This window comes from Neodiprion virginianus, chromosome 2, assembly GCF_021901495.1.
Source record: "Neodiprion virginianus isolate iyNeoVirg1 chromosome 2, iyNeoVirg1.1, whole genome shotgun sequence".
Taxonomy (NCBI): domain Eukaryota; kingdom Metazoa; phylum Arthropoda; class Insecta; order Hymenoptera; family Diprionidae; genus Neodiprion; species Neodiprion virginianus.
Window position 1 is genome coordinate 36,853,723 of NC_060878.1, and position 16,697 is coordinate 36,870,419.

Sequence of the window (16,697 nt, forward strand, 5' to 3'; positions counted from 1 at the left end):
ACGGTATTACACGGGATTCTAAAATGACCGATGATGTAGTCACCGAGATTGTAATAAATCACTGCATTTGCATATATTATTTGGGTTATACGTGTACCAGGATTTCCAATCTCTCTCTGATTCCAAGATTCATCTACGGTACAGGCTATTGCTCAAGAAATATTGCACCCTGTACTTGGCGATTATACTCGAGATGCGAGGGGTGTTATGTTGTTCTGTTCATCGAAGTGGACGCCTGAGCCAATGACGCGAACGTATTAAGAACTACACGTCATGCACACTCAAACCAGGGTGATACTTATTTAGGGCTGGAACGAATTTTTTATCGGACCACACTCACAAATGGACTCCAAATAATTTAAAAACAGTTGCCGTATTTTTTCAGATTTTTACCACCAGGATGGATTTCCCGATTTAAAATACACGTGTTTCAGCTATAACCTCAGTATATGTATTTTATTGTAAGCGTGATAATTTTCAAAAAAATGTCCAACTGCTAGATTTTCGTGAGCATTAGCGCTACTATATCTGATAAAAAATTTACATCGTTATACCCGGCAATCTGGACGAATTGTACGCCCTCTGAACCTGACTTTACTTTTCATTTAGAGGGTGTGCAATTCGGCCAGATTGCCTGGTATAATGATGTGAATTTTTCATCAGACAGCAACACCAATGCCCACTAAAATCTCGCGGTTACAGATTTTTTTTAAATTTATTACTCTTACAATAAAATATAACCGAAACACGTGTATTTTAAATGAGAAAATCCACCCTGAGATAAAAATTTGAAAAAATTAGGGAATTATTCTTGAATTATTTGGGGGGCGTCTGATAAAAAATGCGGTAGAATCCTAAATGAGGATCACCCTAACCTATACGTACATACATATAAAAGCAAAAATGTTTCTTCCACGTTTTCAAATTCTGTTACCTCAATATCTAGCCGTCTCTATCACTTGAAATTCTGCCGGAGGGTTATTCAATTGCATTGAGGCAGAATTCTGCGTCAGTTTATGCGCTATCACTATTCATGGACTGTACCTATACTCTCCTCGGCAAATATTCTCTTTTAGCACAAGTGCGCCAATTACAGGGTTTATTCAAACGCTCTGTAGAAATGGAGATTTCACCAGTCAATAATGAATTTGTTAGAGGTATCAGGCTAGGTATACTCGAATAAATCTACAACACCAATCTATTTCCAGCTGTTAATCCCTTTCTTCTATACATATGCACAACTGAGAACGGTTCTAATTAGTTTCCACCGAGGGTTCTTAGCAGTTGTAAATTACTTTGGATCGACACGGAGTTCTGGTGATGTATAATATGCATGTAATTACACGATGCTAACGAGAGATCACTCGGAATCGCTTAGAATTATCTGATCGTGAGTATTAGAAGAAATTTTGTTTTACACTGGATTAATCCCAAAAATATACATTGCCTGGCTTATCGTCAGTCAGCGAGTGCTCATCGATTTTTCGGATTGTTAGAAACGTTCGAAGATCGAGGAAGCTCGAATGAAAAATGTTTTCTTCCTCGTCCCGTTGTATCCCAAACCCGTGTCCTTCCAGAGTTAAGATTGACGTCATAATTGACAAGAAAGTCGGCATTCAAACATAGGGGATGTATAACGTATCGCTCAGTACACACGTATGAATAACCGTTGAATTATTATTACAGCGAAAAAAATAAACATTCCTATCATTTCTAAGACAAATCACCCACAATATTCCTCAAGCAATCATTTCAATTTAGTGTTTTATTTTATTTATTTTTTTCCTAACCTCAAATTACGACCAGCGATAAATTTCGAGGTTGCAAATCACTCTCGAAGATTGGCAGAAAAAACAGACGAAACAATGAAAGAGAAAAAAGAAAAACGTCGAAAAGATTTACAACGTGCTTTCAACTATATTGTCTATTTGATTTGTCGTGCGTCAACTCAGTAGAAAATATCCCGAGATTGATGATACACGCCGTCGAATTTCACTTTCCCAGCTTTTTCGCAATGCTTTATATTCGCGAATAATGCCGCGAAGAAATCAGCGATTTTTTTTTTAATCCGAACCTCTATTTTAATACCGCGGTTATAACGGGAGTAATTGTGAGGAGGTTCAAGAACGAGTTCAAGAACTAGCCGTGGGCGCCAAGTTAAAAGGGTATCTACAATACCGCAATGGCCGAGGGGTGGTATTATTTTCCTGTTAACAAGAACGTTTTTTTTTTTTTTTTTCTTCAACTAAACTTTCAGCTTTCAAAAAGTTTCTCCAGTTACGCCGGAAGGCCGCAGGCGAAGCGGATTGCAACAACTGCTGTTGACTTATGGAAATTCATTTCACCGAAGGTATAATAACGCAAAAGATAAGCAGAAGATGCTCCAGATACTTGCATGACATTTAATCCCGATTTGCTCCGAAATTCATAATAAAACATTGAATTTTAAAAATTGGGAGGAAATAGTGCGTCCAATGATTTAATAAGAAATTGACGATGCAATTACAGATATTTTCTTCTTTCTCTCTCACTACCTCTCTGTATGTCTCCCGCTTTTTTCTTTGTGTATTTTGAAACGTCCCCGAGTAAATGATTCGCCGCTTTGATTGTACAGGGTGAAATGGAAACACTGTAATTCTCACGTAATAGATAAGAGGCCAATGAGGTAGGGATAGAATTGTTACGAGGGAAAAAACCGATGGTGTGTGATTTTCCGATGAATCGTAACTGTTTACGACGCGAGACAAATATGGTAGACGGAAGTGCGTGCTGATCAGGAAGGGAAGTGACGACCCAATTACACGCGAATTAACATTCGAGCGTATGACGTATCGTTGATTCAAAACGCACTCGACATAAATTCAACGTCGAACGTGCCTAACTATAAACACGCGTTCACTAAACCAAGCTGAATTCCAACCAGGTCAAATTATCTGTCAAAGTCGATATTCCGTATATTTACATCGGTAAAAATGTTAAATTAAAAAAAGTTTAAAAAAAAAACGCGGTGATGTCGTCGCGTTCTCCCCCAATTTTACAAGACGTCGCAAAAAGCGTGAAACAAATAATCCGGATATACAATTTCCTGTTTATCAAATGTCGATGAAAGAGACTTTTCCTCTTGGTGTAAATAATTGCGTTTTCCAAGGTTAAAATCGATTCTGTAAATTGGCCCGCGGCGAAGTATCATGAAATATGAATTCCGCTTCATATTTTTTACGAGAGTTATTCAAACGAAGGGCAGACGATCACTGTCACATTGCGAGGGTCCCAAAACACTCGGTATAATAACAAGGGAATCGTTTTCGTCAAAATATATTACGGACATTCAAATCCAGCACAAAAGCATGACTGCGGAGGTGAAAATGGGAGTGAAGTCAAGTGAATATTTTCTTCACCCGATTTCAAAGCGAGTAAGAAAAAGAATGAACAAAAATTGTAGTATTTCAGGTAGGTGTCGCAAAGGAACTTCACGATCATTGTCAACCGAAAAAATAATATTCTTTTCGAATAATTAAACAGCACACGAATGACTCGCCTTGCAGGCATTCAATGCCTGTAAAATGCAGCTAGTGCAGCAATTGATTCACACGTATTGTCGATATTTCTGCACAATAGCATGCAAAGTGAGAATCAGAGTCGCAGACTGCGGTTGACGTCGGTTCTACGCATACGTATCCAAGCGCGCGAAACTCTTGTTAGGTACATTGACACAAAAGTGTCATCAGCTGTTATGGCAGCTGCGTTTTTGCGGATCTCCGTGACGCATTGCATCCCGCACATCGTGCACAGCATCCGGATTCGTACGAATAATAAAAATATACGCCACGCCGCAGTTGTACATTAAATAGGAATTTCGCAACTTACCGATTGATAGAATATTCGCGTTCATAAACCAGAGGATCCACTTTATCCGGTAGCAAAGTCCGCGTTTTATCGCGGAAAACCTCGCGTCGAGAACATCAAGGAAATTCATCGTGTCGGCCCAGCGACGACCGCACATCGCCCTGACAATCAGCGCACTGGGTGATCCAAATGTATTAATCCTGGTTCAGAGCCGCGGTACCGCTTAGAATCTGGGGTTGCCCCTACTTATCCTCGATAACAACGCAGCTACGCCCGCTTCATTCGTACCTAATTGCGACCTGCCGGATGTCGCTCTATTCGACGTCACGACAAAACGCTACGCGTCCCGACGCCAAGCCGTCTGCTGCAGGGTCGCTGTTGCGCTTCTTAATTCACCGATTCACGTCGCGATGTGTGAAAGGCGTTTCAATTGCATGCACCGACGAATACCGTCAGACTCGACTTTCGTTTTTTCATTTTGAAATTTTTTTAATACCGCAATAACGAAAAGTTAAGGAGTAAAGTGCGATTGTTTAGGGAGAAAGAATTCCGTTTCAATTAAAGCTTTCTCAAATTCATTTCGGATTATCCAATTATCCGTCGTTAATTAACTATTCTTGTAGTTGTGCAGAGAAATGCAAGTGTCGAAATTTTTCGAGTGAAATCATTCGAATTGATCTTTGATATATTTCAATTTTTTCACTATTCAGATTCTAGAAGCTTTCTTTGATTACGAATGTTCCGACAGATTTAGTGAACTTTTAGTGAAATTAAGTAGGTATATAAAAGTTATAGGTACGGGCGTTGTTGGTCGGAAAAGTAATGCTGGCAGTGATCCAAATTTACCGGTAGAATGGATACAACGAATTGGTGATCAGTTTTCATTTTCGAGGATTACGGTTAGAAACTACTTGAGAATATCTCATGTCGAAACAATTCATACGTTGTTTCATTCTTGTTTGAACTGAAATATTGTATTTCTGTATATATCTTATATATATTATGTATATATCTGTATAGCCCAAAAGCACCTCTGGTGCAAAAGGCTTGCGCCAAATACAACATTATAGTGGAAAGTATCAACAAAAATTCACTTTGCTACTTAGAAACCAAACCATCCAAACAACAATATACATTCAAATAAGTACCAGCAATAATATCCTGCCAACAAAAAAAAAAAAAAAAAATTGTGAAATCAAAATCCTTACTGCTAAGTATATAACTTCTTAGCAAAAATAAGAATTCAATACTAAAAATGTAAAATTAGATACGAAATTAAGAATTCGAGGTTAGTTGAACTTGGCTGGAAGATGTTTATATCTGTATTAACATTGCGTCTTGAATAACGATGCCTTTACTTTTATGGTCATAAGAGCATAGTTGTTGAAATAGTCGGGATAATGAACAAGAAACGATTTGAAAACCTTTTCAACGCTGGCTCTGATACTCTTTTCGTTCGTTCATTCGCATCATGCGTCATTTGCAGCTGACGGATTGTTCAATTTAATCGTATACCGCACTACCAGGTTACGTTATTATAGACCAGGCACGAGCGATCGACTCTTCGTGCCTCGATCGTGTTGACACAGAGCTTAAACGAAAGCTCTTAAAATCTAAAAACGTACAACACTTGTCAAATGTCAAATTTCATCGTGAAAGACGAGAAATGTGTGATAACATTTTCGCCGGGTAAGTCAAAGGTTTCTCTTCGCGGTAAAAGAAAGTCCGTTGTCTCGCTTCTTTATTTATTATTTTTTTTTAAATGAACTTTTCGCAATCAGTGTCGGTATAGTTACTCTGTTTCATCGGTGCGTTAATTCGTTATACTAAATCGAATTAATCGCCCTACACCAAATCTGTATCGCACATTAACGACCTCTTCAACCCATCAAATGATGACCGCCAATTACAGTGTGAATGCCAAGTGTGACCTTGCGCACATTATACAAGTGCTGCCAATTTAATTCGCACGCGAATCTTTTAGCCCTCTCCTTCCCGGCTAATATCCAGAACATCGTCACCCGCAGAAATAATGATCTCGTATTCGTAAATTTGAAATCTGAATTTTAAGTTACGCCTTTTACCAGTTTAAAACTCGTGCGACGCGTGCGGGCGGCAACTTAAAAGGCAAGCTTGGTGCAGCGGTGTTTTTAAGACAACAAGGGGTTCCTCGGACGTGGGTGGGGAAATTTTCTCAAGAGGTTAGCAATTAGAGCTACCACCGCCACACGTAATGGATCTTTGCCCCGCGTACCGCGGCTCATAATGCCTTCGAGTTTTTAAACTGCACACACCTTGTACCTAGATCAAGGAATTTTTTCGCATCGTCGAGTAAAGGTGCACGAGTCATGCAAATTTTTTTAATTTACTTTTTCACAAGCCAATTTTCTTACTTTCAACTTACCGTACGGATCATTTTATTTTTCATCTTTTAGACCCGAGCGTTCCGTAATTTTGTTTTCATAGTCAGAACGTAATCTCCGACGCAATTAAAAGTAAGGTGAAATATCATTTCAACGAGTCGGTCTGAACTTATCAGCTTCTAAAATATCCGTAATAAAATGCGGGTTAATCGCAGGATTGTCGATAATAAATAACAATTCACTACGTATCGTTCGGGCAATCTTTAGGGAGAGACAGAAGAAAAAATTTCGTAAATGGAACTGCCTTTTACATTAACAACAAGTCATATTATGCCCTGCTGTAATGCAAGTATTGATTCTCAATACAACTAACGTTACGACCGTTCGGTATTCAAACGGAAAAAATACGAAAGAGGACTTTAAGTATAATGTAAGTAATACCACGTTTATTTTAAGACCGCAGGATCTATGATGAGTATTGCAGCAAAAAAGTAGATAACACGAAAAGGAGCTCTGATAAATCGATAATGAAAAAAAGAGAGCGAGATGTAGTCGAGGCGTTATGGACTAGATTTCACAGTTGGTTTGGCATCCAAACGAGCCCGCAAGAGATCTTGATACGCCAACAGATGTCGTCAAAGAGGGGGGTCAGCAGAATCGCTTAAGAGAACCATATTTTTTATCTTGAGAAGATTTAACGAGTTTCGCACAACACGCGCGCTCCTCTTCGTTGATTCATTCGTGCTGATTATTGAACCGGGTGAACCCAGCTGTAATTATAAAACATACCCTCCGTCGTTCGATTTTCACCGCAATGGTCCGTCATCCGAACCCCCGCATCACGGTTTAAAACCATGCAAATCTCGTCAACAAATTACAACACGAAACGGTCAGTTTCGAAGACCTCCGTAGCAAATTGGCTGAAAATCTTCCACGAATTTATGAAAACTCGAATCAGCTCGCTTCGCTCACCTCCGATCAACGGATGAAAAACAAACTGACATGAGAACTGCGTAAAAGTGATAGAACTAACATATAAATACACCGCGACACTTCGGCAACTCAACTGAATTCCAAAAAGGAAAGTTAAACGCAATTGACAACATTAACGAAATGTCATTATTCTTATATCTACAATCACAGGAATCCAATTTTATCGACAGGTGAAAAATTTGGTTGGCTTTAATCGCGTCGAGGCATTAATAAGCACAAATAAGCGATTCCTTACCTTGCGAGAACTCCTTGACGCGCAACAAATCGTCGAAGATCTTAATTGGTCGGGGTCCTCTCTTATTCCATGATAAAAAGTTTGACTGTTGTCATGACAACCAAACACCACGATCACACTGCACTATGCATCGATCCGGATGGAAGGAGGACCTCCACCCCTGTGCGATCTCCCAGTCACCCTTAGGACGTGGTTACTACGTCATTCACCGGCGCATATTATCGCAGCCCCGTAGATTGACACCGTCGATTATCGCGGGTTTCTCCCACTCTCCACCGAACTTGCTTTCCCGTTATTCCCTCCGTCCCGTTCACCCCGATCCATCACTTAATCGGCCCGATACGAAAAAGGGTCTTAACACCGTATCGTAAACCACTTGCGATCCTTTGCGGTTTTGCGACGACTCGTAAATACGCCGAAAAACAGGTTTCACTTTTTCCCTCCCGACGTCTTCATGCGTCAAAGGTGAATTTCACGCTCCTCGATTTTTGTTTACAGTTCCTGTTCCGAGGGGTTGGCTAAGGACATTCTCTTTCAACTCTGCAGCGCGGACGGGTTAGCTGCAGGTAAACATGAAAGGAGATCGACAACCCCGCGAGAATTTCGAGTCGAGCAGATGCGATCCGAACGTTCACCGAGGAAGAGAGCGCTTAAGGTTAGCAATCGGTGTAAACTGAGAAGCCGCGCGGCGATTGGAAACGTGCGGTTATCCGAAGCGCGATCGCCTTCCGCGACTCCCTTCCCTCTCGGAGATATTCTCGGCAACTGACGACTAACGTCAGCCGGTGGCGCTGCCACAACGCAAAGCAACAGCCCCCGCCCGGGCAACGCATGCGCCATCCGAGCCGTCGTCGCCCCGACGTTGGATTCACCCCATCCTTCATCTTCTTTCCGCGCCCTTCGACCTCTTTTCTGCCACAACCCTTCACCGACCCAGCGATATCTCGCCGCTCCTTCGTCCGTTTTTCCCACTCCGTCACCGTTCAGACTCGCTATATTCGGGGGATGATCCGATCAGCGAACGTTTAACCAGAGGGCGAGAAATGCGCGTAACACTTGCACGTAGCACGTGCCTCGGCGATAGGTAATCATCTGCCAGTTGAGACATGGAAGGAATATTCGGGAACGTGTTTCCACGAGGCGGTTAGGTGCCCGGTATCATCATCGTTGTTGCTCACCCTTTGTGGTCCGAACTTTACGTCCTACGTGCTTGAGAATTCTCGGCTTTTGTGTGGGAAGGAACGCTTGTGTGGGCGTAATATCCGGCGGCTCTTCTCCATATCGATGGAAAATTCGTTGTTTACCTGCCCCACGAGACAAAGCTTTCTAAGAACTAAAATTGATGCGAGTAAAATATTGCTTTTACGGAATCTGATGGGATTAGTTAACACAGTGTCTGGATCAATTCGCCTGATCTTTACGTCAACGACTGGAATAATGAAGCATAAGAACTTCACTCAATCGATAATGAACACTGCCTTAGGCTATTTCCTTGATTCACAAAAAACTGACTGCATGTATCTACGGAATTATTTTTCGAGCACGCTACCAGTTTGCGGAATATTTTTCAAATATTTAGATACATGTTACTTTTCAGCATGTATGAATTCGATGATATTCCAATGAGCCTCGAATTTGACTCTCGAATTAATATTCTATGCGTTACAATCAAGATGAATCAGATTGGCATAGACCTATACCGATTGTACTGCTAAAGATAAAAGATACGCGAATCAGTTATCTTTTCTCTATGAAAACGTTGCTTATAAGTATCGGACAAAATTTTCTTCTGAAATTCTTCAGTTTAATTACAAATATAAATGCAAAATTAGTTATAGTAGTAACTCCAACTAATTGTAAGTTCCAAAATTGCCTGTATGATTGCTGTAACATTCATAACAAGATAAATAAATAGATTTATTTACAGTTGAGTGATTCATTATTTTTACATCAATAAGCTTGTATCTTTTAATACAATTTCTGGAAACTGTAGAACTTGTTCGATCCATTTGGCAGCAGTGAGCATCTGTTGTTCGTGAAGAACTGGAGCCATAAGTTGCAAAGAAAGGGGAAGCCCGTTGCTAGACAGCCTTACAGGAAAACTGACAGCGGGAACTCCTGCCATGTTTGCAGGCTGCGTGCAGACATCCTGGATCGAGCACTGAGTTTGATTATCCATGGAGATGAATTCCCGATATCTTGGGGCATCGGTAAGTGTAGTGGGAGTGAGCAGCAAGTCGATATCAGAGTTCCAGACTTTTTCAAAGTCCTCGTAAATCAACCTGCGCACTTTCATGGCCCTGACAAAATAGTTTTCGTAATTTTCAGCCAATAAGAAGTAATTTCCCGTCAAAATCCTGCTCCTCACTACTTCGTTAAACCCTTTGCACCTCGTCTCGGCATAAAGTTGCTCCGTAGACTCGTTCTGGTCTACCCTAAGTCCGAATTCAATGCCATCGTAACGAGCCATGTTGCTCGCGACCTCGCATTGATTTAGAACTGAGTAACAAACAATAGAGTGCTCCGTGTGGGGCATAGATACAGGAACTATTTTTGCTCCCCCCTCTTCCAAGTGCTTAGATACATCTAGCAAGCATTTTTCAACTTCCACGTTCAGCCCTGGTGGCTTGTACTGCTTTGGGATTCCTATCCTCAGGCCGTCTACGCTTGGACATTCCGGCAATTCGATTGGGGTGAATTCCTTCTTTAGCATCGTCGAGTCAAAATCGTCGGGCCCAGCGATGGCGTTCAGCACCAGAACCGCGTCATCTATTTTTCTAGTAATTATTCCAGGCACATCCATCGAATTCACAAGTGGAATCAAACCGTGACGAGACACCAAGCCATAGGTTGGTTTGAGGCCAACAAGCCCACAGTAGGATGCTGGATTTCGAGTCGAGCCTCCAGTGTCTGAACCTAGAGCGGCGTAACAGGACCCTGTGGCAACGGCGATGGCTGAACCTCCGCTACTCCCCCCAGCGATGTGCCAATTGTCTGGAACATCGCTGGTTTCCTTGTTGCTTGTTTCTGACTCGGAGGAAGGGTGACAAAAGTAATTGTTCATAAAGGTCGATTTCCACAAATTTTTTGTCGGCCCAAAATACGAGTCTATTGTCCCTGAGCCCATGGCAAACTGATCGAGATTAGTCTTACCGATCAAAACTGCTCCAACATTCTTTAAACGGCTATATACCGTAGCGTCATATTCAGGAACAAAATTAGCCAGCATCAAAGATGCGCAGGTCGTTGCTGTGCCACTTGTACAAAAGTTATCCTTGATCGCTATTGGAATTCCATCGAGGGTTCCTAGAGGCTGACTTTCGGCGTATCTAGCATCTGATTCCTGTGCCTGCAACTCTGCCGATCCTCCGGTCACACAAATATACGCGTTTAGCGGCTTTGACGCATTTGCCAGCTTCACCGCGGCTCTGCAAATCTCGGATGGCTTCAATTCGCCGGCATTCAGTTTGTTACTCACTTGTTTTATCGGTCGTGACAGTATCTTATTCATTGTCTCAGTTTGTTTGTTACTTGTCAGGGTTAAGATTGTGTATTACATAACCTCAACTTTTAAACAACCCCGGCATCTCGCGATTAACCACGCTTTCAACAATTCGATATTCGATTCATAAATTTTTTAAATCACGCGTATGATTGCTACATGGGTAATCTAAAATTAGGCGTACGAGGCACGCGTTACACACGCGAAATTCAAAGTGAGAAAACTACGTTGGATCAATGATGTGTAGTAGGAAAACGAAGAACGTTGAATGTAGAATTAGAATTCGATTTATTTATTTGTCTACCTTTAGTCATGGAGAGCGTGAATATTTTCGACAAATAGACCAATCTCGACTATATCGAACACTAGCTCATATGTCATGGAAAAGAATCTCAGCGTAAACAATAAAGTATTTGGTTCCGATCTACTGACAATGAGTGTATACGAGAATTTAACGGTGATACTTTAGATGTAACAATAGTTAAACTTTAATTCATACATGTATTACATGCAAAGCTGTTACCGTTTGAAGCGACCGGCGCTTTTGCGCGATTGCCTTGCGATATTTCAGAATACATATCTAAATCTATGTCTAATACGAACTTTCTATACAATAATATACACGGATCTCTTCCTCGAACAATATGAAACAAATTTCTAAGGGCACGGAATTTTTTTCAATATGCTTATACATTTATAGTATTATCGAAAACATACCCATCGAAAGTGAACGCAGATATTGCGCCGGTTTTACATTAAAGTCATCAACTGCTTGAAGAGTTCTAGATTAGAAAAAGTATTCCTTGAACATACGGAAAATGTTATCACTCGCATATGTCAAATTCAAAAATTACTCCTATATGTTAAATCAAACCTAAAGTGTTCGCGTTTCTCAGTTCTCGACTTTTTATGTTACTAACATGGATATTCCGATACGAAATCACGAACCGAGCTGCTATTACTATATCGCGAATCTATCTTGAAATGTAAATTTTTCCTAAGATAGATTTAATTCATCCATGTACTAGTCAATTTACGAATTGCTTTCACATTACTAGCTATATGACGTTCGTTATAACATGAAGTTCGGAAAACTGCTACTATTTTACGACTTAGAACGTATTATTCAATAGTGTACACAATGTAAAAGACTAGACTGAAAGTCATAAAAGAATCGCTACAATATCTCCTCTAAATAAACGCATCATTATTTTCTACAGTCGGTTATAGTTCAACGAGCTTGACCATCTCCCGTGTTCATAAAATAATCTCATAAAATATAATTCGCGCAGATCAACGGTAACTGTGCCAATGTTAAGTTTAGCGAACAATATACATATTTTGTGCTCAATAATGTAAAGCTGACTTAAAACTCAGTATTATATCTTGATGATCATTCCAAGCTGTATTCGAAAAATACTAACCCTAGATAAATTCGGTTGTTATATATGTATGAATCAATAATCCCTCCAATATTCATACTAGCAATAGTAATTCGTTTGAATGATTATTCAAATAAGAAGTTGTCATATTGAACCCCAGCTGTCATCCGTTTCCTACGCCTTCCGACATACCTCAAATGAACAGAAGCGGTCCATCTAAATGGTTTAATTTTAAACCTTTGCTATTTTTTTCACATTTGACACGATTTCGATCTTTAACAAACAAGTAAATCACGATATTTTCACCTGCAAACATCAGATATGCACTATTCAAGTTTTAGCTCAATTTTCTCTTTCAACTTTCTCACATAAAATTGCAGGAGATCATAATTTTCGCCATATCTTCACGGATATGACTAAAGACGTCAGACTACCAGCCAAAACTATATTACATGAAATTGAGATCGATATCTCATGATACTTGCCACTGTTACGGTTTTCCGTGATACGTTTTATCGCTCAACATATCTGGTAGTAAATGTTTGTGGCTTGGAAGATTCCTCTTCATCGATAAAACATATTCCTCTAAACTAATGTGTGTAGATCCTCTTCATCTTCGTCAGAAGTAGCAGAGGGTGGCAACATATGTCACATCTTGAATAGATGTGGAAACTCGTTACTGATTTCACGCACCAATTTTTGATCAGATTTACTCTCAGGCAATTCTTCGCAAAATATCCTGTAAGATTGAATAATAAATGCATTTGTTTTTGGAACATTGTTGGTACTTCGTAAAAAAATTTGCCTACTACCCCTGATCAACATTTTCCAAGCATAATACGAAAGAAATCATAGCGAAACGAGCCTAATTTAAAGTACGGAACGAACTGTAGTTCAATACAAACCTTGTGAAACATTTCAACACGTCTTCACACCTGTGACGATGTTCATTGTAGCTTTCAGTTCTCAACACTCTCCGACACAGCTCCAAATACTGTCTGCGTTTCTGTGCAACGACATGTTCCACATCAGGTTACAATATACTACTACATAATTTTTTATTTTTTCATACACCTGGAATTGTTTCATAATATTTATATGTATTTAAATTACCTTCACTCCTGGTGAGATATCAAACAACTGCCGTACAATAATGTCAATCAAGACTTTAATATCGTTGGTGTAAAATAAGTTTGCAGTAACATCATTACTGAAGAGATCAACAAATAATTTGAGTACAGAATGTGGAGGAGCAGGTTGATGATCAAATATTCGTACCGGATCCTCTAGAATAATGGTGAATGCAAGAAGATAAGACGGAAGTTTTTATTCTCCAAAGAAGAATAAACAATGGATAAAATATGGTTGCTACAGTAGGTTCAATTTGGCGTGAAGCATCAAAATCTCACCTTCTCTATTAAGAAGCAGTAGAATTTTTTCTGTGAATGTTTTTGCCACAGTTCGCAGTTTTAATGCATTTAATACCATGTTTTCCGAAGTGGTGAATTGCAAATTATAGGACAGAACCAAATTCAAAAATAAATCCGGTATTTGATCATCCATATCGGTATCAGGAGGATTTTCTATCAATTCTAAAAGGAATGATATAAAATCTGTTCCCAGCTGCTCTGTAATCAGACAATTATAAAGACATCGCAGATACTGAAACTCAGTGGAAATGAACACACAACGTGGAGTATTCTTACCCAAATGAGTGACGGGCATTGGTTCACCCATTGAGAAGATCATAGTAAGCAACAGCGAAGAATAATTCAGCCTTGGCACATTCCTTGGGTACGTTCTCATATCACTGTTTGAAAAATACACTATATAAATCGGGTGATTCCGTTATGCCTGTTTGCAAGTACGTGTTTAATGGAAAGCACAATAAAATGAAAATGTATATCGACAAAAGCAGGTTGATACTAATTTAAAAACGATTGACACGGAATCGTTAATATCACATTTCGGCATTAGACTGCATGAATACATTGTTAAATAGAATGGAGTTCAGCGAAATTTCAACTTTAATACTGCATTACAGTAGTAGGACAATTTTTCTTGTCATACCTTGCTAATTCCATTGGCAGAACACTGTTCAACATGATGGTAAGAACTACTGCATCCAAACTGCACATAACACCAAATGATTGCAGAAGCAGTTGCCTAATAGTCCATCTGGGTTCCATTTGGTAGTATTGTATTAATGTCGTTACGCCATTATATTGGTCCGATCTTAATGCATGTCGTGAAACATTTGCATCTGCATTTGTCTAAACAGTGTTCAATGATATGATTTACGTGGCTAACAACGAGGATGTATAGTAAGAACGATGTATAAACATAAATTCCGATATTCTGACGTGTATCACAACACATTTTTATGCCATTACTCTAGTTATAAGTATATTTCAGGTGTTAAGGAAGAGAAGTGTGTCAAATCAGAAATATTACTCTAATTATGGTGTCTGGTGACTGGATGATTTGAAAATTTTTCAAACTTTTGTGACCTTCATTGGTTGGTTGCAAGGTTCTTCAAAAATACTGAGAGAACTATGCTCCCTGTAATCTTTCTCTGTTCTCTTAATGAACATTTGTAGATATTTTTAAGGTACGTTGTTTACTATCAATATTGAACAAAGATGTAACAAGATAATTAAATTTACCAGAATGGATGTGAGCTCTTTGATGTATTCGACAATAATAGGTTCATCTTCATACAACATCCAACTTCTCTGCTGAGAATCCTCCTTGCAAGAAGTTAGCTCTGTAAAAATAACTTTGAGCCTATTGGCATCGTGTGTTTCTTCAATACTCATTTTTGAAGCAATCAATGGCACTTGAAGCTGGTTCAGCACTGCAGCAAAATAATGACTTATACTAGCTGGTAAAAGTTCCTGCAGACCAGAAACAACCACAGCAACTGCAACTTTCGACATTTCGTGACTAAGTTGTGTATTTCGTCTCACTTGATCGAGTAGCTGATAAGCAGCTTTTGAATTAATCTCACACGAAGTTGAGGAGCTGCTTTTTATTGGTGAGGAATTTCCTACAGTGTTCAATGCACTTTGAGAAGGACTTCTTTTCATTTGAATTGGTTCAGATTGGCTAGTGTGAATTGTATCAGATATAGATTGTCTAGGTAGCTGTCTGCGCTGATCGTTTACAGTCATCCGCCTGCATTGTGCAATTAGTTGGGCGTCTGCAGGATCGGCATCGTAATGAAGTGTAGATTGAGCAGTGGCATAGGACGTATTACTAGGAGCAGATCGAGCATCGCCATCCGGATTAGTATAGACTGTTTGATTAGTTGTATCTCTTCCTAAGGTGGAAGTCGAAAAAACTGGAGGCATAGGTGCTTGCTTTTTTACTTTTCTGCCAAGCTCTGCTTGTCTCTCCTTTTCCACAAGCCTCATTAGAAGATCCTGTTTATCAGCTTGAACGGAGCTGCCTTGCTGTTGAATTTCGGTTTGCAATTTCTCTATGCATTTCCTCAGGTAATCAATCAAAAATTGAGGCTCGACCTGCAGAGAGAATCGAGTATTAATGACTGTAAAACAAAATAGAGAAATGTATGAATATTCAGAAGACTTCCAGTATCAGAAAAGGAAATACCTTGACCGTAGTAACATAGTTAGATGGTATATAGCCAAGCTGCCCCAAGCTGTTCACAACCTGCCACCAATTTCTTTGTTTTGTATTTGTTTGATACAGTATAAAATGTTCGTTTTCTCGAAAGCTTAGAGTTTTAGCAAAGGTTGCCTTGAATTCGTACAGTGCTTTTAGCATCTCATAGTTTTCTGTGTACAAAAGAAAGATTATGAGTACAAGCCACAGTCTTGAATATTTGGAATCATAAGTTTCAACTAGTAGAGCATTTGCCATTGACTAACTAGCAAAAACGTGAAAACGAACCGCGTAATCGAGCGTGATAATTTCAGATAGATATGTAAACAGATTCGTGTACGTCTCGTTGTTTGGTTGAAGGACTGGCTAGTTAAGGGATGCGATCTTACCTAACCTGATGTAGTTGTCACCCATCATTTAAACACAAAATATAAATCACGAATTAAAACGAATTCGGTTGAATTCCTTAAGCAATAGAAAAAATAGATGCAAGTATAAAATACAGACTGGTCGACGAAAATGTGAGAACAGATGGTGATTGCTTTTCACTTTCGTTTACTCTGCTCCAGTTATCATTCTTTTTTTCAACAAGAAACACATAACCTGTTTGTTTACGAAACACAACCCACTCAGGCGCCCACCGACAAACTCGCAGCGGTAACAACGAACTTGCACAGTTGCACTGATTTACCTTGCCACGGAAAAAGTCGATGGAAAGAAATGAAACTCTGCCTCAATACTGTGCAATG

The 16,697-nt window shown here is 39.6% G+C and overlaps 3 protein-coding genes across 16 annotated transcripts in view; all 3 read right to left on the minus strand.

Annotated features, from left to right (window-relative positions):
- Positions 1-8,246, minus strand: part of LOC124298875 (kazrin) — an 81,906-nt gene extending 73,660 nt beyond the window's left edge. For 5 of the 10 annotated variants that reach the window (XM_046751447.1, XM_046751446.1, XM_046751442.1 and 2 more), the window contains exon 1: positions 3,868-4,032. In XM_046751447.1, the coding sequence (XP_046607403.1) occupies positions 3,868-4,003 (136 nt within the window). In that variant the 5' untranslated portion in view covers positions 4,004-4,032. Of the gene's footprint in view, positions 1-3,867; positions 4,033-7,437 lie in introns of those variants that run through there. The other 5 variants (XM_046751441.1, XM_046751449.1, XM_046751440.1 and 2 more) reach the window with 2 other exon arrangements.
- A 1,087-nt stretch (positions 8,247-9,333) lies between these two features.
- On the minus strand, positions 9,334-11,047 carry LOC124298878 (glutamyl-tRNA(Gln) amidotransferase subunit A, mitochondrial). The gene has a single exon (XM_046751459.1). It carries the CDS (start codon positions 10,946-10,948, stop codon positions 9,383-9,385), a length of 1,566 nt encoding a protein of 521 aa, XP_046607415.1. The 5' UTR covers positions 10,949-11,047; the 3' UTR covers positions 9,334-9,382.
- A 356-nt stretch (positions 11,048-11,403) lies between these two features.
- On the minus strand, positions 11,404-16,697 carry LOC124298876 (NCK-interacting protein with SH3 domain). Of its 5 annotated transcripts, none has more exons than XM_046751452.1 (9): positions 16,338-16,689; positions 15,937-16,121; positions 14,988-15,845; positions 14,392-14,594; positions 14,028-14,131; positions 13,731-13,949; positions 13,435-13,607; positions 13,227-13,327; positions 11,404-13,060 (listed from the first exon to the last, which is right to left on the minus strand). In XM_046751452.1, the coding sequence occupies exons 1-9, from the start codon at positions 16,363-16,365 to the stop codon at positions 12,970-12,972; spliced, it is 1,962 nt and encodes a 653-aa protein (XP_046607408.1). In that variant the 5' UTR covers positions 16,366-16,689; the 3' UTR covers positions 11,404-12,969. The 5 variants fall into 5 exon arrangements, with proteins under 5 accessions (XP_046607408.1, XP_046607409.1, XP_046607412.1 ...); XM_046751453.1 differs by having other exon boundaries at positions 16,237-16,340; XM_046751456.1 differs by lacking the exon at positions 13,731-13,949 and having other exon boundaries at positions 13,435-13,442; positions 16,338-16,695.